At 39.8% G+C, this 23187-nt stretch overlaps 1 protein-coding gene across 3 annotated transcripts; it reads right to left on the reverse strand.

Annotated features, from left to right (window-relative positions):
- Positions 1 to 7569: 7569 nt before the first annotated feature.
- On the reverse strand, positions 7570 to 21208 carry LOC110203476 (uncharacterized). 3 transcript variants are annotated; one of them, XM_020979982.2, is made up of 5 exons: positions 20990 to 21208; positions 20023 to 20111; positions 13771 to 13897; positions 12910 to 13005; positions 7570 to 10956 (listed from the first exon to the last, which is right to left on the reverse strand). In XM_020979982.2, exons 1-5 carry the CDS (start codon positions 21048 to 21050, stop codon positions 9929 to 9931), a joined length of 1401 nt encoding a protein of 466 aa, XP_020835641.1. In that variant the 5' UTR covers positions 21051 to 21208; the 3' UTR covers positions 7570 to 9928. The 3 variants fall into 3 exon arrangements, with proteins under 3 accessions (XP_020835641.1, XP_020835642.1, XP_020835643.1); XM_020979983.2 differs by lacking the exon at positions 20990 to 21208 and adding an exon at positions 20851 to 20946; XM_020979984.2 differs by lacking the exon at positions 20990 to 21208 and having other exon boundaries at positions 20023 to 20221.
- Between the last annotated feature and the right edge of the window lie 1979 nt (positions 21209 to 23187).

Consider the following 23187-nt stretch of genomic DNA (forward strand, 5'->3'; position numbering starts at 1 on the left):
GCCAAGTGAACTAGTTGCGCACAACAAACTGGCGCCCAACGTGGGGCTGCACTGCTGCCGTGAAGAAGATACGGAGAGTAAGACAGCTGCATAAAACAGTCAGGAAACGTCTGGACCAAGAAGATGCGACACCCACATCAAGACACCGAGGTCTGTTGGAGCCAGGCAGCCTCCTTGTGAGAGGTCTCCAAATTGTATCCCGTGGCAGAAAACTACGGAGAGGTAAGATAAAGTCTTATCATGAGGCAAAATCTAGGTAAACTCTCAGATAAGGAACAGAATGTTAGAGTAATATGTAAAGTGATTGAGGAACAGGGGTGCTCGGTAACTCCTAAGAAAATAAGAGTTTTAGATATTATTGATATAAAATCTCCATGGCACCCCAGAGAAGGGAGTTTAGATTTAGAACCATGGAAAATAGTGGGAGAACAATCGACAGAATTTTATAACACCAAAGGCCCAAAATCAGTTCCTCTGGGTACTTTCACTATCTATAATCTTATAAAAATGGGCTTGTAGGAGCTGTGAGAACAAAGGAAGCTCCCACCATGTGCCTTGAGGAATTTCAAAAATCCCCAAGGGGAAGTAGAAAAGAAACGTGTAGTCACAGCACTATATTGTAGACGTTGTGGAGCATTACAAAGTGAAAAAGTTTCCTTTTATAAAAACCAAAACCTTAAGAAAGATTTTGCCTGGTTTCAGAATACCATGAAAAGAAAAGATAAAATAAAATAAAAATAGTATTATTTCATTTGTGTAGGGAATTTCTGACAAGTGTCTCACTTTTGGATTCTCCCTGTCATTTTGTTCTATGTTTGTCTGTGTCTGTGTGAATGATGGTCTGTGATTAATGTCTGTGATCTGGTTAATCTTTTACTGCCAGGCAGCCAAGGGCTGGAACGGGATTTTGAAATGCTGTTAGTGACTTTCTCTCCTTCCCCCTCCCTAATAACAGTCGCATTTCCCGGGGGCAGGTGGATTGGGGAGAGAATGGGAGAAAAAGTACCTCATTATTTAGGTTATATAATTTGATAAAAGGCAAGAAAGTTTAAACATACAGGAATAAGAAAAGTATGGGTGGAAAGAATAATATAATCTGTTTGCATGAATAGCAGGAACAGATGATTTGAGAGTAGAAGATCTGGAAACTTTTGGAGAAAAAATTCTCTTTCTTTTTTGCATTCTAAAGCTCTGGACAAAGCTTTGGATGTAAGATTGAAAGATTATGTTGAAAAATATTCTCTTCCTTTCTCTCAAATTCCAACCCTGGCCAGGTTGGGGTGGGGAGAAAAGAAGGAGAAGGAGGAGTTTTCCTCTTCAAATCAAAAAGAAAGTTTTTAAGTATTGGAACACAATCTAAAGATAATATAGTTCATTCACATTAGTAATATGCATGTTTCAAGTTTTAAAAATCTAGTCTCATTACAAATTGGTACACTTTTATGTGTTATATCAAGCAATTTTTAATAATTTAAATGTTACTAAAATGTGAACTAAAAGAAACTGAAAGGTAGTGAGATAACTGTGTAAATCCAGCTAAATTATTTTATCAAGTCCGGTTAATCTTGTTCTATGACATTTTATAACTATCATTTAGAAAATCAGGTATTTCTATCTTTACCTATGATTAAAAGAACAGCTTAGAACTAAAATAATTTAACTATCACTCATGAAAATTACCAAAATTGTTAACTAAGTTATTTGAAGTTACTGTTTTAAAGCCAACACCTAGAATTCTTAATTACTTCTGAGTGAAAAGGAGGGACACAAGGCAATTCCCTTAACTTTGTAAGCTTGCCAAAAGCTCCTACCAGCTGTGTCAAGGTCGTCTGCTCTGAGAGAAGAATTTGTTTATGTTATTGAGTTCCTAAACAATTCATTTAGCTTACTGAGAAATTGCAGCTTTATATAAATTATTTCTAATAATTGGTTTTTTCACCAAGAGAAGGTTTAAATGTGGGAAAGAAAGGATGTTAAGTAAAATTTCTTATATATGTGAGTCCTAGTAAATCTTTATTGATTATTGCACTTCTATGAAAACAATTAACTGTATCTGGCTTTAAGCCATAATTAGTGAAACTTACTGCTTGAGGTAAAAGACTCTTAGAACTATAATTAACTTTGTTTTGAGCTTGAATTTGGGTATGGTTGTCTCATTAAATCAGTATTTCCCATTTTCCCTATTATGATCCTTTAAGGAAGAATGTTTCTTACCATGTGCCGAAATTTTGTTCATCACACTATTAAACTTGTTAGTCAGAAATATTCCCAGACAAAAATAATTTATTGTATGGATGATAAACTTTGCAGTTGTCCTACTACTACCAAACTTTCCTTATTAATGCCCAAGTTTTAACAAGCTTTTCAGTCAACAAGCCTTTCAGTCTCATAGATTTATAATTACCCCTGAAAGGGTACAGAGCGTGTCAACCTTTGCTTACTTTGGGTGTATTGTTCTGCAGTCTGCAGGTATACCACACCAAAATGTTGCAAATTAATCAAGATTCCTTGATAATTTTTAATAATTTTCACATGACTTTTTACAGATATTAATTACTTTTAGCTTGCCTAATAAATCACCACTAATCAATTATTTTAAGATGAAGTTAAACTACTAGGATAACAGATAGCTAAAACTCAATTCATTTCCCCTTAATCTGTGGGCGCGATATTTTACATTTACTGAGAGCTGTTATTTTCTCCTGCCCACTGTTTGTGTTTTTTCTATCCATAAAACTGACGAAATACAAAATGAAATCCAATGAACTTGTCTGGGTTCCTTAAAATTCACCTGTTTTTATTATTGCAAAGTAGTTAGGAAAATTAATGATGCTTTATGACTTCCTAGCCTTTGACAGTTATTGATTTAAAAGATTGCTTTTTTACTATTCCATCACAAAAAGCTAAAAATGATACATTACATGGATGACATTTTATGTGCTCATCCCAATCCCGAAGTGCTGGAAGAAATCTTGTTAAAAATACAAAATTTGTTGCAAAGTCATGGGCTTCAAATAGCCCCAGAAAAAATTCAAAAACTTCTTCCATATCAATATTTAGGTCACCAAATACTTCAAGAAAAAATAGTTCTACATCCTCCAAAAATAGACCTACAAAAGTTGAAAACACTTCATGATTTTCAGAAACTTATAGGAGATATACAGTGGCTTCGGTCAGACAGGCATTCCAAATTATGAATTGATACCTTTATATGATTGCCTTAGAGGAGATCCTCAATTAGGTTCACCCTGAATACTGACCCCTGAGGTGAAACACACATTGCTGTATATTCAGGAACAAGTAGCTGGAGCCCACACAAACAGGATTGATAGGCATGAAAGTGTGGAGGCTTCTATATTTAACACTCAAATTCTCCAACAGCAGTGATACATCAGAAACAAAGGCTTTTTAGAATGAGTATATTTACCACCTCAGCCAAAAATACTTTAAGTAATTATATGGCCTTGATAGGGGACTTAATACATAAAATTGACAACAGGTGTTTAACATTATGTGGCACACATCCGGAAGTCATACACCTTCCATTTTCTCAACAAATGATTGAAACAGCAATACAAACAATGACTAACTGGCAAGTGAATATCAATTTGAAACTTGTGTATGGAAAACCCCTTAAATATCATACAATCTTTGAGAATTGGCCTTGGATACAACCTACACTTACAGCAGGTGAACACGTACACGGGATTAATGTCTTTACTAATTAGCCACAAAGATGAATAAGGCCTCTATCTGGTGCCCTAAAAGAAAGGAGTTACATGTGATTGAAACACCCTTTATATCCACACAACAGAATGAATTAGCCAATGAATATTAGCACAGATAGTAAATATGTTGAAGGAATTCTAAAACATCTAGAGACTGATGTAATAAAAAATACTGGTCACAATATATGACAGCTGCTTAATGCTATACAACTTATGATACAGAATAGGACAGAAAAATTTTATGTTTTGCATGTTTGTTCCCACACTCTTGCCCCAGGACCAATTTTTGAAGGTAATGATATTGTTGATAGGTCTTTAACAATGAATGTGGAAATAGCAAGGAATAGTCATAATAGGTTACATTTATCTGCTAGGTCTTTAAGAACTTTATATGGCATAACAAAATCACAAGCACATGAAATTGTTAAACGCTGTGCTACTTGTGTGCCTTTTCAACCCCCTTTCCATGTTGATGTCCATAACCCCAAGAGACTTACACCTAACACCTTATGGCAAATGGATGTTACTCATTATTCTCCTTTTGGAAGACAAAAATATGTTCATGTTTCTATTGATACTTATTCCGGCTTTATTTTTGCTACTGCTCAAGCAGGTGAGGCTGTTTGCAATGTTGTTAATCATTTGCTTCATTGTTTTTCCTTCGCTGGCCCACCTCAATGCTTAAAGACTGATAATGGTCCTGCATATATTTCGCAGGGTTTTAAAAAGTTTTGTACTGAGTTCTCTATTAGTCACACTGCTGGCCTTCCCTATAATCCTCGTGGTCAGGCCATAGTTGAACGTGCCAATCGTACCTTGAAAATGGTGCTCCAAAAACAAAAAAGGGGAGCTGAGGGATCCCCTTCGCATCAATTGAACACTGCACTCTATACTATAAATTATTTAAAATTCGATAGTTGTAACCTCTCCCCTGCAATGAAATATCTGGCAGGAAATGACAACAGTACTAGTGACACCACTAAATCAAACAGATTCCTTTCTCCTAAACATAATATGAAAGTTATGTGGAGAGATGTTGACGGTGTCTGGCAGGGTCCAGGGCAAGTGCTAACCTGGGGGCAAGGGTTTGTTCTTATTTTCACAGGTGATGGAGAACTCTGGGTCAGAACAAAGGATGTCCGCATTATCCATTCAGAAGGGACAAGGCAAGCAGAAGAGAAAACACAGGCCGGCCAGGAAATTGAAGGAGCCAAAGGAATAAGAAGAAGGCACTACAAGAACTTTTAACCAAGCTGTGCCTCTTGTCGTTATAGTCAGCAGGAATACAGAATACAGCAGCAGCAGAGACAGGAAATACAACACGATGGGCCTTTTGTGACAAAACCACCATGGTCCAGACTAGTTACATGGGGAGAGACAATACCTGAGGTCATTCTGCAAGGAAATGCCTCCACAGGTTTTGGCAAGGAATTTCATTTCATATCACCTAAGAACCGGTCTCAACACACTGTAAAAATGAACTTTACTGGTGTGGCTTTGGTGCCGCCCTATTTGTGTTATAAAAGGCAATGACACTAACGACTCCATGTGTTTACAATTATTTAATGTCACCACCCGTTTTGATGGGTATGTGTTTAATAACACGGCACCCCCTCCTTATACTGTTGTCTTTTTTCAATTTTATAAGGTTACTTACACAGGCATCTTGGGGTCACAGTGTGTTAATGACACACCTATCAGATGTCCAAGTAATTCAAAGCCATGCTATCATGTGACACTGATTAGCAAGAGCTTAGAGTATCCTCCTTGGTTATCTTGTCATACTTCAGAACACATCATTGTGTTGTGTTACAAAAGAATTTTACGTTACAATCCTGGCACAATTATACTAGGGAGAAAAACAATCATACTTGGGCTTTTGGCGGGTTTCCATTTCCTCAGTGGGTTTCCCTTCATGACAGAGGGGTTGAAAATCAGTTGTGGAAGGCATGGGCAGCCTTAGGTCCCATAAACATCACAAATTTGCAAAGGACGTTCTATGATAATATGACAATGCGAGCTTGTTTGACTGGTAATCATGCATTTATGTGGGGAAGAGCACACAATGTTAATATAACGGCCGTGGATTCAGCGGAATATAATGTCACTTGTATTAACTGCAGGATGTCTGAATGTATAGGAACCAAGATTAGAGACCAAATTATTTTTGTTATTACACAACAAAAGTTTGCCTTGGTGCCTGTGAAAAGCAAAGATTGGTATGAGTCACGTTCTGATCATATTTTTGGAATAATAGACCAAAGTAATCAATTAGCAGTTGCTAGGAAAAAGAGATGTATTTCATGTGTAGTATTAGGAATTGTTTCACTTATAGCTATCATAACTGCTCCTGTATCTTTATCTCAATCTATATCTATCGCAAGAAATGAAATGGTTCAAGCTGATTTTATGAATCAATTAGCTCGCAATGCATCTAAAGGTTTTCAAACACAAAAAGGGATAGATGATGAATTTTACCATATACTTGAGGGAATGAAGGAAACCATTATTGAAATAGGTGATGAATTGGATATTTTAGAATATAGAACACATTTGAAATGTGATTATAGGTATGAGTTTGTTTGTTTTATCAATGTTAAATACAATAAATCCCAATGGGATTGGCAAAGAATACGTAGAAATCTAAATGGGCTGTTTAGAAATTCTACTGTTGCAGTGGATACTGATGACTTATATGAAATTGCTAAAGATATTGCAAGGGCGGCTGATAAGGATTTGATGCCAGATATGCTTGACTGGATAAACTCCGTATTCCTTTTAATGACCTTGGACATTGGTTTCTATCTCTATTGTCTTCCTTATTGCCATTATGTTTCATTTTGCTGGCCATGCTGTGTTTTGGACCGTGTTTGTTCAGGTGCACAGCTGATCAGATAAAGGACTTTGGGACTGAGCTTCATATGCTCCGTCTCCGTCAAAAACAAATAGGGGGAGTTGTTGGGGATATGTAAGGATGTAGAGGGCCACAGGCTGTTCATGAGGTCTCACTGACGGGGAAGGCCCCTCTCGGGTGCTGATCTTTGAGCAAAGGTCACCTGGTTCGGTGCTCCATTGTATGGATCTGTAACAATCTTTAACTCCCCTAGTTATTGTGTGGTCATTAGCAGTCTGTTCTGGGATTGGAGTCAGATAAGTGCACAGGACATGCGTGCACTGTCCTCGAGCACAGCATGGGCTATACGTCATTGTAACTTGAGAAAGAGTTCCTGTTATTTTACTATTTAAGTGCTTTGCTAAAAATAAACGGAGTTGCTTCCATCTTGTCTCCCGCCTCAACAATGCACATTTGAGATAGAAAATCAAGCTGGTCTTGATTCATCAGGTGATTGGGAAATCCTAGGCCCTAGGCCCAAGTGAACTAGTTGTGCACAACACTGATTAAACTTTGTTTGCCCTGCAGAAACATGGGAAGATGCCTCAAAACACTGAAGAGGGGCTGGAAGAGAGCAGCAGCTCCAGAAACTGAGACTGTTGGGGCACTTGTGCTTGAGACGATGGGAGTGCTGGAACAATGGGATCGTACGTAGTGATTTCTAGATCATCGTCAACTTTGAGAGAGAAAAGACCTGGTGACTCAATGCCAGGATTGGTCAAATAGTTGCAGAGCCAACCTCTGGCTGTGTGCATTAGTCACTCACCAAACCTTCCATTGCCCTACAGCTCAAGCCTGGTCCTCTACAAATTGACCCCCACTGGATTTTGCACCCATCTGGCTAGAAATGGCAGAATATTGGGGAACAGAAAGGCAGGCAGAAATCTTAGGATTTTCCCCTCTGCTACAGAAAGGCCCAAGTCCAGGAGTTCAATAATCTGATCCATGTTGTAGGTGCTTCCAAACAGTTTTTAATATTTAAGTTAAAAAATTACTCATTTTGAACATTCTTTTTAACATTTTGAGTTTCAAAATTCTCTTTCCAGGCCCTCTCCCACCCATTGATAAGGCAGGAAATATATCAAACGTGAAATCACACAAAAAATTTCTATACCAACCATGTACAAAAACAGTAAGAAAAACAAAGAAAATGAAAAAGAATGATACTTCAATTTACATTGAGTCCATCAGTCTGCTCTTTGGAGGTGGATAGTATGTTTCATCATGAGTCCTTTGGAATCATCTTGATCACAGAAGCTAAGTCTTTAACAACTGCTCATCATAACAATATTGCTGTTACTGTGACCACCTGGTGCTGTTCCCTTCATTCATAAAGGTCGTCATAGGTTTTTCTGAAACTATCCCCCTCATTACGTTGTTGCTGTTGCTGCTTAGTGGTTCAGGGGGTTCCCTGTTCCCATCTGGGGATTATCTTGGCAAAGAGAATAAAGTGATTTTGCAATTTCCTTCTCTAGTGGATTAAGGCAAACAGAGCTTGAATGGCTCGTCTACAGTCAACGAGCTAATCTGTGTCTGAAGCCCTATCTGAACTCAGGTTTTACTGACTCCAGGCACAGTGTCCTATCCACTAATCCATCTAGCTACCATCTATTGTTCCTGACAGCAAAATAGTACCCCATTACAACCATAAACCACAACTTACCAGCCACTCCCCAAATGAGGAGCATCCCCTCGATTTCCAATATTTTGCTGGCACAAAAAGAGCAGCTGTAAATATTTTTGTCCATATAGGCCCTTTTCCTTTGGCTACAAACCAATTAGTGTTATAGCTGGGTAAAAGGGAAGACACAGTTTTATAGGTCTTGGGGCATAGTTCTAAAATGTTCATCACAATGACTGGAATAGTTCTCAACTCTGCATCAGTGTCCATATTTTTCCATATCCCCTCCAGAATTGGTCATTTTCCTTATCTGCCTTATCCTTAGTATGTTGACCAATCTGATAGGTGTGAGGGAGGATCTCCCAGTTATTTTCATTTGCATTTCTCTAATCAATAGTGAATTTGAGCATTTTTTCCTAAGACAATTGTCAGCTTTGATTTCTTCTTCTGAACACTCCTGTTCATATCCTTTGAGCACAATCAAAATCTCACCCTTCTTTTCATATGGCACTAAGTAGATGCCAAGGCCCATGGCTACCTAAAAAGAGCATTAGTTACTACCGCCACTGACTGGCACTTCACTGAATTCCTTCACTTTGATATTCAGAACACTAGGCAGAAATCATACAGCATCAATATCTGTCAAAGACCTTTACTAGGCTATTAAAAAAATGAAGGAGATTCCCAATGTTCATAGATCAGTGGGTACCCTCATGAATACGAGCAGAAGCAGCACCAGCAACATCAGGAACACAGCTCAGATTATGACACATTCCTCAAGCACCGTCAGTAAGCATTTTATCATACATCAGGCTCATCTGATGGCCAAGAGGTCATCCATATGCCTAGTGCATGCCATCTGCCCAGGGATCAAAGCTAATATCAAGGCTCTCCCAATAACCACCACTCACTCAGTATCTTCTGGCTCAAGAAGAGATCCTCTCCATACCAGAAGGCCTGTGGGAGGATAACATTAATCTTTCTCCCCTTACAGGGCTCTGGAGAGGGGAAGGATATTTCCTTTCCTAAGGGCTAAAAAAGGACTCTTAGAATTTTATATACAGACTCAGAATCATAGAGACAGGTATGGGATCCTCATACACACCTTACATTCTTAAAGGTTATACAGAGTATGAATTCTCTGACAGACATCGGAGGATTATCCTCAGTCAAAACGCCTTCCCACATGTATTACCTAACTCATAAAGTTTCTCTCCAGAATAGAGATTCTTTGATTCTGAATAAGTTATGTCCTCAGGCTGAAAGTCATCCACATTCATTACTTTCAGAAGGTCTAGCTCCAATATCAATGCTCTGATACTAAGCTCTCAAATCAGGAGGAAGGTCTGCCCACATGTAGTACATTCATAAAGTTTCTCTTCAGTATGAACTGAATGTCCAGTAAGTTCTGAGTTGTAGTAGAAGGCCTTCCCACCCTCCTAATATTCATAAAGAATCTTTCCAGAATGAATTTTTAATGCATAGCAAATAGTTTTACCTCTGAAGGCCTTTCCAAATTCACTATATTCATAAGTTTTCTATCCTGAATGAATGTTCTGATTGTGGCTTCCTCCTGAAAGCCTTTCCATATTTGTAAGAACCCTCACCAGTATGAATTCTCTGATGTTCAACAAAATCTAAGTTATGATGGTCTTTCCCCTCACCTTTATATTCAGTAGTAATCTCTCAAGTATGAGTTCTCTGATGGACATAAAGTTGTGTACTCCATATAAAAGCCTTCCCGCATGCACTACATTCATAAGGTTTCTCTCCAGTATGAATTCTCTGATGCATATTCAGATTTTCCTTCCTCGAGAAGGCCTTCCCACATTCACTACATTCATAAGGTTTCTCTCCAGTATGAATTCTCTGATGCACAGTAAGATTTGGCTTCCTGCTGAAGACCTTTCCACATTCACTACATTCATAAGGTTTCTCTCCAGTATGAATTCTCTGATGCACAGTAAGTTGTGTCTTACTCCTAAAGGCCCTCCCACATTCACTACATTCGTAAGGTTTCTCTCTGGTATGAATTCCCTGATGCACAGTAAGTTGTGTCTTTCTCCTGAAGGCCTTCCCACATTCATTACATTCGTAAGGTTTCTCTCCAGTATGAGTTCTCAGATGCACATTAAGCTGTGGTCTCCTCCTGAAGGCCTTCCCACATACCTTACATTCATAAGGTTTCTCTCCAGTATGAATTCTCTGATGCACGGTAATATCTGCCTTACTTCTGAAGGCCTTTCCACACTCACTACATTCATAAGGTTTTTCTCCAGTATGAATTATGTGATGCAGAGTAAGTTGTGTCTTACTTCTGAAGGCCAACTCGCATTCATCACATTCATATGGTTTCTCTCCAGTATGAATTCTCTGATGAAAAATAATATGTGCCTTACTCTTGAAGGCCATCCTGCATTCATTACATTCATAAGGTGTGTCTCCGGTATGAATTCTCTGATGCACAGCAAGACTTGACTTCTTACTGAAGGCCTTCCCACATTCACTACATTCATAAGGTTTCTCTCCAGTGTGAATTCTTTGATGTAGACAAAGTTCTGAGTTGTAGATGAAAGCCCTCCCACACTCTTTGCATGCATAAAGAATCTTTCCAGTATGAATACTCTGATGGACAGTTAGTTGTGTCTTATTCCTGAAGGCCTTCCCACATTCACCACATTCATAAGATTTCTCTCCAGTAAATCCTTTGTTCCCTGAAAGGAAGAATAAAGACCTTATTAACTCATCCTTTTCTTCCATTTCCCAAGGCTCCTAATTCTTCAAGAGGTTTGAGAGAGATTCTCTTGTGTTCCCACTTGAGAAGACTAGCCTCACTACTCTTTCACTAAGGATCCCAATTTATCTTATGTGAAAATATGAGGACTCAAAATTAACATATAAGTGAATTGACTTAAAATGAAATTACCTGGAAAGATTAATAAAATGAATTTATTTTAAGGTAAATGGTTGACATTTGAGTGGAAAAAGGAAATGAAAGCGTGTCCTTAATAACTAGATGGCTGAAAGGTTTCAAAAGTAGCCTTAGGGCATCTAGGTGGCACAGTGGAGAGAGTGCAGGGCCTAGAGTCAGGAAAACTAAGCTTTCTGAGATCATATCAGGATTCAGTGTCGAGCTGTGTGAGCCTAGGCAGGTCATTTAACCATGTCTGCCTCAGTTTCCAGACCTTTAAAGTGACTTAGAGAAGGAAAAGCCAAACCACTCTATTATCTCTGCCAAGAAAACCCCTAATTAGATCAAAAAGAGTTGAAGACAACCAAAAAATGATTAAACAACAAAAAATGCATCCTTAACATTTAAAGTGGAAATGGGAAGGGAAAACACTGAGCAGAAAGTAAAAGGAGAACTGATGAGCTTAGCATGAGGAAACACAGAGTAAATTACAGAATGGAAAAAACTTGAAGAAAGGGGGTTATATTGGAGAATTTTTGCCATAAAGATCAGTTAAAAATCCAACATATCCACTGTGGAAGGAATGGATTAAATCTGTAAGACTAGGATCCAGTTACAAAAAGGTAAATAATCAAGACACACATGCATTACTCACAAGACAAAATATGTGTAACTACCTGAAACAATACTGAAACTCTAGTAATCAAAGAAGTAAAACTCAAAACAATTTGAAGATATCACCAAATACTCATCAGACAGGAAAAGATAAATAACAAATTTTGGAAGTTATACTGAAATAAGTACTTATTAAACTGCAGATGCCATTTTCCTGAAAAGCAACAAAGTAACAAGCTTTAGCTAAAACTTCATAACTAATGACTCAATGGTCCCTTTACTAGGTCTACATCCTCAAAATGTCACTGAAAGCAAAGACATTTCTCAAAAATATTCACCATATGGAGCAGCTAGGTGGTGCAGTGAATAGAGCACTGGCCGTGGAGTCAGGAAGACCTGAGTTCACATCCGGCCTCAGACACTTGACACTTACTAGCTGTGTGACCCTGAGTAAGTCACTTAACCCCACTGTCTAGCCAAAATATATATATATATATATATATATATATATATATATATATATATATATATATATGTATATATTCACCATAGCTTTTTGTGAAATAGCAAATTCTATAGGTCCAATGATGGTGTCATGGCTAAACAAATCCTGTCACAGGAATGTATTATTCTGCCTTGATAAACATAATTTCAAAGCATAAAGAAAAACAGGATGACATATAGGCTGACAGAAGGGGAATTAGGTTAGGACTAAATATTTTATAAAGTAACAGCAGCAGAGAAACATAAGCATCAAGCAACAGAGAAGAAAAGTATCAGAAGAGAACAAAAAAGCCAAAAGGGCATATTGTTAATAAAGTAAATGATGTGCTTACTTTAAGAGGGAGAATGTATTCATGCAACTGAGGCAAGAGAATGCCTGCTTAAAATAGGATAATCACCAATGAACAGGACAGAAATACCTATCCCACAATGAAGCAACCACTTGCTTGGAAAGTGGAGGTCCATGTGAGTAAAGAAATGCATAAAAAATTAACTTCTTGAATTAAAAAATGAAATTTTAAAGTCTCCACTCTTCTCAACAGGCCTGAGATGCTTTGATAAGATCACTTTGTTCAACATTTTATAAGAGCTTTGATCTACAATGACCAACAGAGCTGTATTTTCCAACGACAGTCACCTGGACAGCTGCTTCTTGGAATATCTGCCTCTGGCATCCAAGCTGCTTCCTTTCTTTCCAACTGGTAGATCACATGTGGTTTGGAAACTGCAAATCCTGTTAGATGAAAATGAAAAAGTGCTAGGTACAGTCATCTCAGAATTCAATCACAGAACAGAGAGATGAAATACTCTTCTCAATTCTTTGTATAAAAGTGGAGGAATAAGGGGACAAAATTTACTTTCCACCATCTAAAGCACTGTCCTTGTTAGCTGATTTTGTCTGTGATTATTTTTCTTCAACAAGGGAGGGCTTAAAAGCCTAGATGGAAGGAGAGGTAGGATTTGTTTTCTTCCATTTTGTTTTTCTGTAGTAGGAAGGGAAGGAGAACTTACATTTTTTTTTTTAAATAAGCATCCATAAAACTTAATCAATGCCTTCGAAACTAGTTCAAACTCTCCTTGGGAAAAAAGTAAGCATGCTAGGAAGATCCCAAAGATAGTACAAAGGATGAATGAACAATATTGTATTACGTGGGAATGGGTTAGAGTAGGACTAAGGAAAAATAGTACATTAGACTCTGCATAGACAATGGGAACACTTTGTATATGATGAAACCTACACTAGAATTAAACAAAAAGTCTTGGATTTGAAGCAGAAGAGAAGAGAAGATACATTCTTGAGGATAACAAATCAATAAATCAATTTCCAAGCATAGAAAGCAAAGAGTTTTATCCTGGAAACAGGAAGCATAAGTACTGCCTCTCTGGCCTACTCAAGGACTAGGGAGTATCTTCTTTTGTATGCCAAAGAATATAAATCTTAAAATCTTGAAAGTCAACATCATATAGACCAGGACTGCAAAGGGGAAGCTGTTCTTACCCAAAGACACCAAGTTCTTATAGTTCTCCAGCATCACATCCCTGTATAACTTTTTCTGAGATGGGTGCAAATGTTTCCACTCCTCCAAGGAGAATTCCACAACCACATCCTGGAATGTTACTGATTCCTGAAACACCAAAATATTTGTGCTTACCCAGGTATAATTCTAATTGTTATGGAGTTTCAATATAACTCCCTTGTCAATATGAATTGTTTCAGTTGCTTATCTATCCAGTTCAGCAACTGATGCATAACAGGCACTTTAGTAAAATTCCTCTCTCATTAGACTGTAAGCTCCTTGGGGGCAGTGGCCAGGTTTGCTTTCTTTGTATCTTCACAACTTAGTACAGTGGATACTTATTGTTGTTAATGTATCCAATAACATCCATTTTAAATGTGTATGGGCTTTTCTTCCCCCCCCCCCTTTTTTCTTAGTGAACATGATTGTGCTCAATGCTCCTGGAACCATAAGAGCAAAGGTGAGCATGTGGGACGACCATCTCCTATGTGCAACATTGTGGGAAAATGTTTTACAGATGAAAAGGATGTTAAAGGACCATTGTTTTCCAATTCATATATTTAGAACTGAAAGAGACTTGACAATCCAACTTTCTCATTTTACGAATTAGGGAAGTGAGGCCCAAAGAGAGAAAGTAACCTGCTGAAGGTCAAAAGGGAGTAAACTGCAGATCTGCACTTTGAACCCAGGTTTTAACTCCAAATCCAGAGATATTTTCATTGTACCATGCTGCCATACCCTTTTTCTATAACCTAAACAAGGCCACAGGTGAGTTTATACACAAAAACATTCATAAGAGCATGCTTTGGGGCAGCAAAGAACTGAAAACAATCTGAATTCTCATCAACAAAGAAGGATTACCAAAAAATGGCATATGGATTATACAGTTTGAAATGACAAATATGAAGAATTGTGAATAGCAATGGAAATGTAAATTAACTGACCCAGTATAAAATAAACTGAGCCAACAGAACATTACACACAAAGACTGCAAAAAACATATCTTCTAAGAAGAAAAAGATGCTGAACTCCGAGTAATTTGAAAAAAACGTTACTGTTTCTAACAGCAGACAAGATAGAGACCACTAGAGAAGGGAATGTTTTCTGAATTAAACAGAAGAGTCACTATAATGGATATTTTTCTGAAACTGTGTTTCTTTGTTATAAAGGAAAGTGAGGGAAAGAAAAGTTTTTCCAGAAATGACTGAGGTAAATACCAAAAAGCACTACAGGAAAAAAAAAGGCTTTTCTAATAGCTCACTAACCAACTCATTAAAAAGGTATTCTAGGAATGTGCCAGAGTTGGAAGTCACTGGCCTAGACTTTGCTGAATCCACAGCCTCTTTTTTCAGACTTGGCACAAGTCCCCTCTCCAGTTCTGTGGCACCAACCCTAATCTCCAAGGTCCTTCAGGGATACCTGAGAACGGCTAAGCAATCACATTACACACTTCTCTCAGAACAACCGGATCCTGTCTCTCTCCCTTTACCTTGGGTATCCACTTCTTGCTGACAACGTGAGGGCTCTCAATCCCACTTCAAAGACCTTCCTTTCCCAAAGAGAAAACTAAAGCCAAGCAAGAGTTTACTTGTGTAGCTTTCTCTCAGGCATCCCCTCCTTATGGTCATCCCATCCACCCCTAAACATGGTCCTCACTATTCTTTGGATCTCTTGCTTGCCTCCAAACTAGTTTTTTTCATTTTTTTTGGGGGGGTAACATTTATCACCAGATACTTATCACCAGAATCAGATCTTTGGGGCTTTGTTGTCTTCTACTGATTTTTTACCCTGTGCTATTTCTTTTTTATTCCCCTTCAGTTAATGGTACTTCAAGCTATTTTTGTTATCATGATTAGTTAGGCTTCAAGTCAATCAGCTATTAACAATTACTGCTGAGTCTCACAAGCCTTCTGACATAGTCTGGTGCTCTTATCTTTATACTTTGCTGCCTCTTACTCTTTAATTCAATTCATGTTAATGTAGCAGTTCCCCAAAAAGCAGATTTGAATCAAAGGCTTCAGTCTTAAACTTCTAGTATACATTAGATAAAAAGTTATGAACTATTGGGGTACTAGTAGGGAGGCCCACTCACACCAAAAAGGATTCTTCTCAACCATCCTCCTTGAGTCCTAGGAAGCAGGGCTACCCTTGACAAAAATCTATTTTCTAGCACTCCTACTTCCCCCACCACACTAGGAAAAAAAGATGAATAAAATGAATACACACACACACACACATCTGGAGTTCTTAAATATTTCAAGTTTATCTCCTTCACTCTTTAAATTTCTTCCATTATTACATGCAAAAACAACTTTAAATATTCATTAAAAAATTTTTTTCAATTCTAAATTCCCTTTAAACACTGACTCCTCAATAGTTCTTTCTCCAAAAGTAGAGAGCATTTCTCCCCATAAGTCCTCTGGAACTGCACTGGATCACTGACTGCTGAGTCATTCACAGCTGATTATTTTATAAGATTGCTGTAACTTTGCAGGATGTTCTCCTAGTTTTGCTTATTTCGCTTTGCATCAGTTTGGGTAAATCTTTCCCAACACAAGGTATTCCACTGCAGTTCTACGTCACAAGTGGTTCAGCTTTTCCACAACTGATAGGCATTCTCTCAATGTCCAATTCTTTGACACCACAAGAAGAGCTGCAATAACTATCTGTGCACATATAGGTCCTTTTCATTGTTGTTTGGGTCTCTTTGGAATACAGACCTAGCAGCGATATTGCTGGAACAAAGGGCATGCACAGTTTTGCACACCCTCAGGCATATTTTTAAATAAACATTCACAATGTAAACAAGGAAATCATACTACACTGAAAGAACTATTGATGACAAACCACTACCAGTATTAAATACTGATGCTCCAAATCTCTTACTGTATAAATTTACACCAGAAAAGACAACAGAAATCATGTGTTTATATCTATAGCCGAAGAAAAAGCTGTTGACAAAATACAACAGCCATCGCTATTAAAAGCACTGGAAAATACAGGAATAAGTGGAAGCTTTTCTTTAAATAAGTAGTATCTCTCAAAAACCAAGGGCAAGCATTATCTCTAACGGGGACAAGCTAGAAGGTTCCCTAAAAGATCAGGGGTGAAGCAAGGATGCCCATTATCAACTCCTGTACTCAATACTGTACTAGAAATGCTAACTGTAGTAATACGACAAGAAAAAAAACCTCAAGGAATAATGCAAAAAACAATACAAAAGCATCATGCTTCGCAGGTGAGGCGATAGTTTACTTAAGGGAACCCTAGATGAGCGACTAAAAAACTAGTTGCAATAATGAACTTTACCAAAGTTGCAAGATATAAAATGAATCCACATAAACATTCAGCATTACTACGTATTTACAACACACTCCAGCAGCAAAAGACAGAAAGAGAAATTCCACTTAAAATAACGCAGAGTAAAATACATGGGAGTCTATCTGCCTAGACCCACCCAGGAACTATATAAACATCATAACAAAACACTTTTCACACAAAGACAGATATAAACAATTAGAGAAATATTAATTGCTCCTGGGTTAGCTGATTCAGTGTAACGAAAATGAAAATTCCATCTAAATTAATAAATTTATTCTGTACTATACCAATAAAACTACCAAAAAATTTTTTTTGTAGAGCTAGAAAAAATAATACATATTATCAGGATAAACAAAAAGTCAAGAACATCAAGGGAATCAAAAACATGTGAAGGAAGGGAACCCAGCATAATAGATTTCAAACTATATTAAAAAGGGTAATCATCAAAACAGTCTGGGAAGGGCTGAGAAATTCAAGGGTTGATCAATGAAATAGATTAGGTACACATTATACAGAAGTAAAGATCATAATAATCTAGTATTTGATAAACCCAAAGATCCAAGCTTGTCAGGTAAGAACTCCCTATTTCACAAAAATTGCTAGCAAAACTACTAAACAGGCAAAAACTAGGCATGGACCAACATCTAAAGTTATATACCAAGATAAAGTCAAAATGAGTAAATGATTTAGACATAAAGGGTGGTATCATAAGCAAAGTGGGCAAGCATGGAAAAAGTCCCTGTTAGATCTATGGAAAAGAGAAGAATTTATGACTAAACAAGCGATACAGAGGATCACAGGACGTAAAATGCATAATTTTGATTAAATGAAATTTTAAAAGTTTTTGCCAAAATAAAACCAATGCAGCCAAAATTAGAAGGCAATCAGGAAAATGGAAAAAGGTTCTACAGCAAAGTTTTTCTAATAAAGGACTCATTTCTCAAATATATAAGAAACTGAGATAAATATATAAAACTAAGATCTATTTAGCAATGGGAAAAAAAGGCAAAGGATATGAAGAGGCAGTTTTCAGAAGTTAAAGTCATCAATAGTCTTATGAAAAAATGCTTGAAATTGCTAGTAATTAGAGAAATGTAAGTAAAAACAACTCAAAGACACCACTTCACAACTATCAGATTCCGTAACCTGACAGAAAAGTGAAGTGACAAATGCTGGAAAGGGATGTGGAGAAAATAGGGACACTAGTGCACTACTGGTGCAGTTGTGAACTGTTCCAATCATTCCTGGAATACAATTTGGAACCACACCCAAAAGGCTATAAAATGTGCATATCCTTTGACCTAGCAATCCTTCTATTAGGTCTGTATCCCAGCAGATCAAAGACAAAGGGAAAGGACCTACATGCACAAAAACATTTAGAGCAGCTTTATTTGTGGTGGCAAAGAATTAGAAATTGAGCAGAAGTGAGGGAATCATTTTAAGACTGCAGGGGAGAACTCCTAGGACTTTGGGTAATTCCAGGAACTGACCCCTTTCTGAAATAGTGAGTGAAATTTGAGGGAATTCAGGGGATTAGGACAGCAAATGGTTAATTGTGGGAATTGAGTGTACCACACTGACTTCATCCGGTGTCTGAATTCTGGAGCTAGCTTAATTTTCATCCAGTTTTTGGTTTCTCTATTCCAATTGCTGTCTTGTGAGAAAACTTCATTCATCAGTGGCAATTCAAAATCTTATCTCCTTGTTTGACCCAAGCTCTTCCTGGCTGGGAATCTGGACACCCTCTCCCTGCTATTTAGAGCCTTAAGAGGCTGACATGATGCTGATCAGAATCCCAGTCCGATCCAAAGAGATTCTCAGTTTTACTTCTCAAGCAATTCATGTCTTATTTGAAAACTGGCCCCCTACTGATCAATCAGTTATTGTTTCCATGTTCCTTTAATTGTTTACAAACACCTGGGGGAAATGGGGCATCTCTTTTTCTGATTTCAGGCCATGGCACCTGTTCATCTCCCCTTCCCAACTTGGAAAGTTCCTAATCTTTCAACCAATTAGAAATCAGATTACCTCATGGTGTAATTTTCCCTTTAATTAACTGACCTTATTTGTCAGTTATTTGATTAATTGTTTTTAAAAGTCTATCTCTCCCTGCATTTGGGGTCCAGGCCTAAAGTGAGGAGGTCTGGTCCTGGTTTCTTAAAAAAACTGACATGTACTGCTTAATGAATCAGTATGCTCAGAAGGTCAAACCATTATTTCCTCGTCATTTCATTTTTCACCCACCACAGATGCCCATCAGTTGGGGAATGGCTGAACAAGGTGTTGGATATGATTGTGAGGGAATACTATTGTATATCAAGAAATGACAACTGTGAGAGGTAGGTTCAGAAACACTTGAGAATATTTTGATAAACTGAGGCAAAGTGAAATGAGCAGAATCAGAACTCTGTGGCCAGTAATGCCAATATTGTAACAATGATCAACCGTGAAAGACTTGCCTACTTTGTACAACACAATGATGCATGAAAATTCCAAAGGATTCAAGATGAACAATGAAGAGCTGATGAACTCTAAAGGCAGATAAAGGATTTTTTTAAACTTCTTAAAAATTTTAAAAATTCGGACGCCTTTTTAATTCTTTTTGCAACGTGGCTAGTATAGAAATGTTTTGCCTGTCTTCACATACATAATGGGTATCCTGTTGCTTTCCTTGTCAATGGGTGGGGAAAGAGCTGGAGGAATGGATAGAATCGGTATTCCAAAATTTAAAAATGAATATAAATTTTAGGGTAGGTGGTTTTGGATAGATTATAATCTATGGTATCTTTTAGCTCTAAATATATGATTCTCTGATGCCCACGATTCCTAGTGTTACAGCACAGGACAAAGACACCTATCCCACGGTCTCTGGCCTAAGATGCTATTTGAGGAAAGCAGCAAGTGGCACTCACCTTCCCGGGCCTGGCTTTCGGGGCAGGAGCCATTCCCTCTTCCTCCAGGCTGTCCTCCTGGGGCAGAGCAGAGGCCACAGAAGGGAGAGCTGGGGAGGAAAGGAGAAGCAGGAGCGTAAAAGGGTCAAGCCGGGGGTCTGTCCTGCTCAGACCAGACATTCCCATTTCTCCACTGTGGGGAGCTCGGGGGGGGGGGGGGGGGGGGAAGGGAGCCAGAAGAAAGCAGTCATTTCTCTCCGGGGGGGCTGTCTTGGGGTCAGCACCTCCTGACCCTTTCAGCACGACAGGGCACGGTCACCAGGGGCATCGAGGCCTCCCTCCACGAACACAGAAGCACCAGGACTTCACGCCCCAGGGCTCTGCACGGGGGAAGGACCGAGGCCTGGAGGGGCAGGGCCTGTCGGAGGCGGCTCTGGCTCCAGCCCCCAGCCCCGGGACAGAGTGCAGGCCGAAGGCTGCAGACACAATCTCAGCGCCCGCTAGCCGGGTGACCCTGGCCAAGTCACTGAACCCTGTGGGCCTCGGTCTCCTCATCTGCCAAATGGGCTGAAGGAAAGGGCAAATCACCACTCTAGCATCGCTGCCAAGGAAACCCCAACCGGGGTCACGGAGAATCGGCAGACAAGGAACGACCCCCTCCCACGGCCTCGCACCCTTCCCCCACGCCGCCCTCCCGCCCCCATTTCCGGTGCCGCCCATGCCCCCACGCCCTTGGAGGCTTCGCCCTCTGGTGGGCGCGTCCCGACCCAGATCCCGGGGCTCCGGCCCCGCCCAGGCCCTGCAGCCCGCCTCCGCCTAGGCCGGGCCTCGCTTTCCGTAGCCGCTCACCCCGTTTTCAGTCACCCCTCTCGGGGCAGAGAAGGGAAGCAGACCCCCCCCGCCAAGCGCTATAGAGGGGTGACGGGGCGCGGCGGATATGACGTCAAAGGCACCGCCCAGCCTCCCTCTCTGACCTTGGAAGACTCACCTCGGTTGAATAAAGCCTTCTTGGGAATCGTAGTCTCGAGGCTGCCGCGCTTTCTGCGCATGCCTGGGGCTCGGCTCCTCCCTGGCCGCCAATGCACCGCGCCATCGCGCCCCCTCGTGGCGTCCCCCTGACCTGCGCAGTGTGTCACACACAGCCGGGAGGGGTGCTGCGTCTGCTGAAGGCTGCCCAGGCCGGCCTGACCCCGCGCGAGTGTCTGCAGAGGCGGAATGCCAAAAAGCAGAAGGAGGGAGAGGCCCATGTGGAGGCTGATGCTCAAGTCTTTTCTGTCTTCGCACCAATTTTCGTTCCCCCTCCACAACTCCCTCTCGTGTGGGTGGAGAGCAGGGGATGGGAATTGCAAAGGGCCAAGGCTTCTCCTTCATCTGATCCTCCATCGCCCTTCCTGTGAATTTATCCTTCCTATTTACTTGTAGTTTTTTTTTAATGTTTATTCTGTATGTTATGGTGGTCAACACATTCCCCCTAAGGAGGTTTGAACATGCTCCAAACCCTAATTATAGAATTTTTTAATTTAAAATTTTACTTTCGTAAAATATTAGGAGACGCTCTGGTTTCCAGAGCCAAGGCCCAGCGAGCAAGCTGTGCCCCGAGCTTGGCAAAACAAGGATCCTTTGGCAAAATCCCATAATTGCTGTGTTGCTTTGACCAGCACCAGGTGTTCTCTGAGTTCAGACAAGCACAGGACAAGCTTGGACAAATACCCATGTTCCAGTCACAAAGCCTGATATGAATCAAACTTGTACCATTATGGCTGTTACCGCTCACTGTCAGAGCTACAGCTCACTGCCCAGCTATTGGCATAAGTATTGAGATCTCCTCCACCGCCTCGGGTCCCCCCCCCCACCGCTAGGGGCAGGGTGAGGACGCGTGTGTCTCGTTCCCTCCTTGCTTGCAAGCCATTTCCCTCACTTTGAAATTGAACTTCTGTTTGATTCCCGACTCTACCTGCAGCCTGCTCCGTTCAGCATACAACCATCCACAGGTTAGAGATCAGTGCAGTACAACTGACACTTCTATTTTAGCAATTATTTTTCCTTCTCCTGCAATGAAGAAAAAAAGAAAAACAAACCCTTTGTATTATATACATAGAGTTTACTAAAATAAATTTCCACTTTGGTCATACCCACAATGTAAGTCTCATTCTGTATTAAATCCATCACTTCTACAGAAAGAGATGACTATTGTGGGGAAGATTTAGAAGTTAGGCTCCCACAGCAGAACGCGGGAATTCGAAGGGGGACCCCCAAGATCTTGCGGATAGTCCCTCAACCAATCAGAAAGTGCCCCAAGCGTTCTGCAAACCACTACTTCCTTAAGACAGAGCCCTAGAGGCTAAACTGGTTACAACAGGTAGGGGGCAAGGACTGGGCAAAGGCTTTTCTCCACCGTGCTTGCTTAATAAGCTTATTGAATATTAACTGACACACCCTGAGGGTAGAGATAGCTGCCATTTTTTTAACATGGGAAGCATGACTGGGAGGGCTTAACATGACAAGGAGTAACATGGGATGGGCGGTTCAGGAAGAGAGCAACCCAAATGAGCTGGTCCAATCCCAGCTCAAATGGGAGGAGTATGGATTTTACTAACCATTTAAAAGTCGGCTCTGCTTCCATATTGGCACACACGTGCCGTACTAGGGTGCTGTGTGCCTGCTTCTCTCGAGAAGGGTTGTAAAGGCTTTCCTTCACACACTCCTGTAGTAGATTTTTATTTCAGATTCTCTAAATACTATACTTATTTTCAGTCTTCTTTAATCATGGTTTGGCCAGGACAATAATTTATAAAGGAGCTGTCCATCTCTATGATGGTAGGTGACCTCCTCACTGGTGTCAAAAGAGACACACAGGCAGTCTTTCTCCTTTCCAACACATTCTCTATATAATTAACAAACTGATATTCCTAAATCACAGATCAGACTGTATCATTCTTTTTCAATGATTCAGTAGCTTTCTTACTGATTCTGTTGAGGTCTAAGAGTGCTGGGAACCCCAAAATTCAAGGGCAGAAGACACAGATTCTGCCTGGAATGATTTGACTCAAGCCTTCTTTCAGTCAAAGACAAGGTTTATTAAAATACTGATTGAGGTGGGAAAGAATTTAATGGGGGCAAGGTGGGCACTTAGATACAGTGTTCAAGGAGTGGCCTTGTTGACTGGGAGGTAATGGAGAAGGAGTC

Source organism: Phascolarctos cinereus, unplaced genomic scaffold (assembly GCF_003287225.1).
Source record: "Phascolarctos cinereus isolate Bilbo 61053 unplaced genomic scaffold, phaCin_HiC Scaffold_2;HRSCAF=192, whole genome shotgun sequence".
Taxonomy (NCBI): Eukaryota; Metazoa; Chordata; class Mammalia; order Diprotodontia; family Phascolarctidae; genus Phascolarctos; species Phascolarctos cinereus.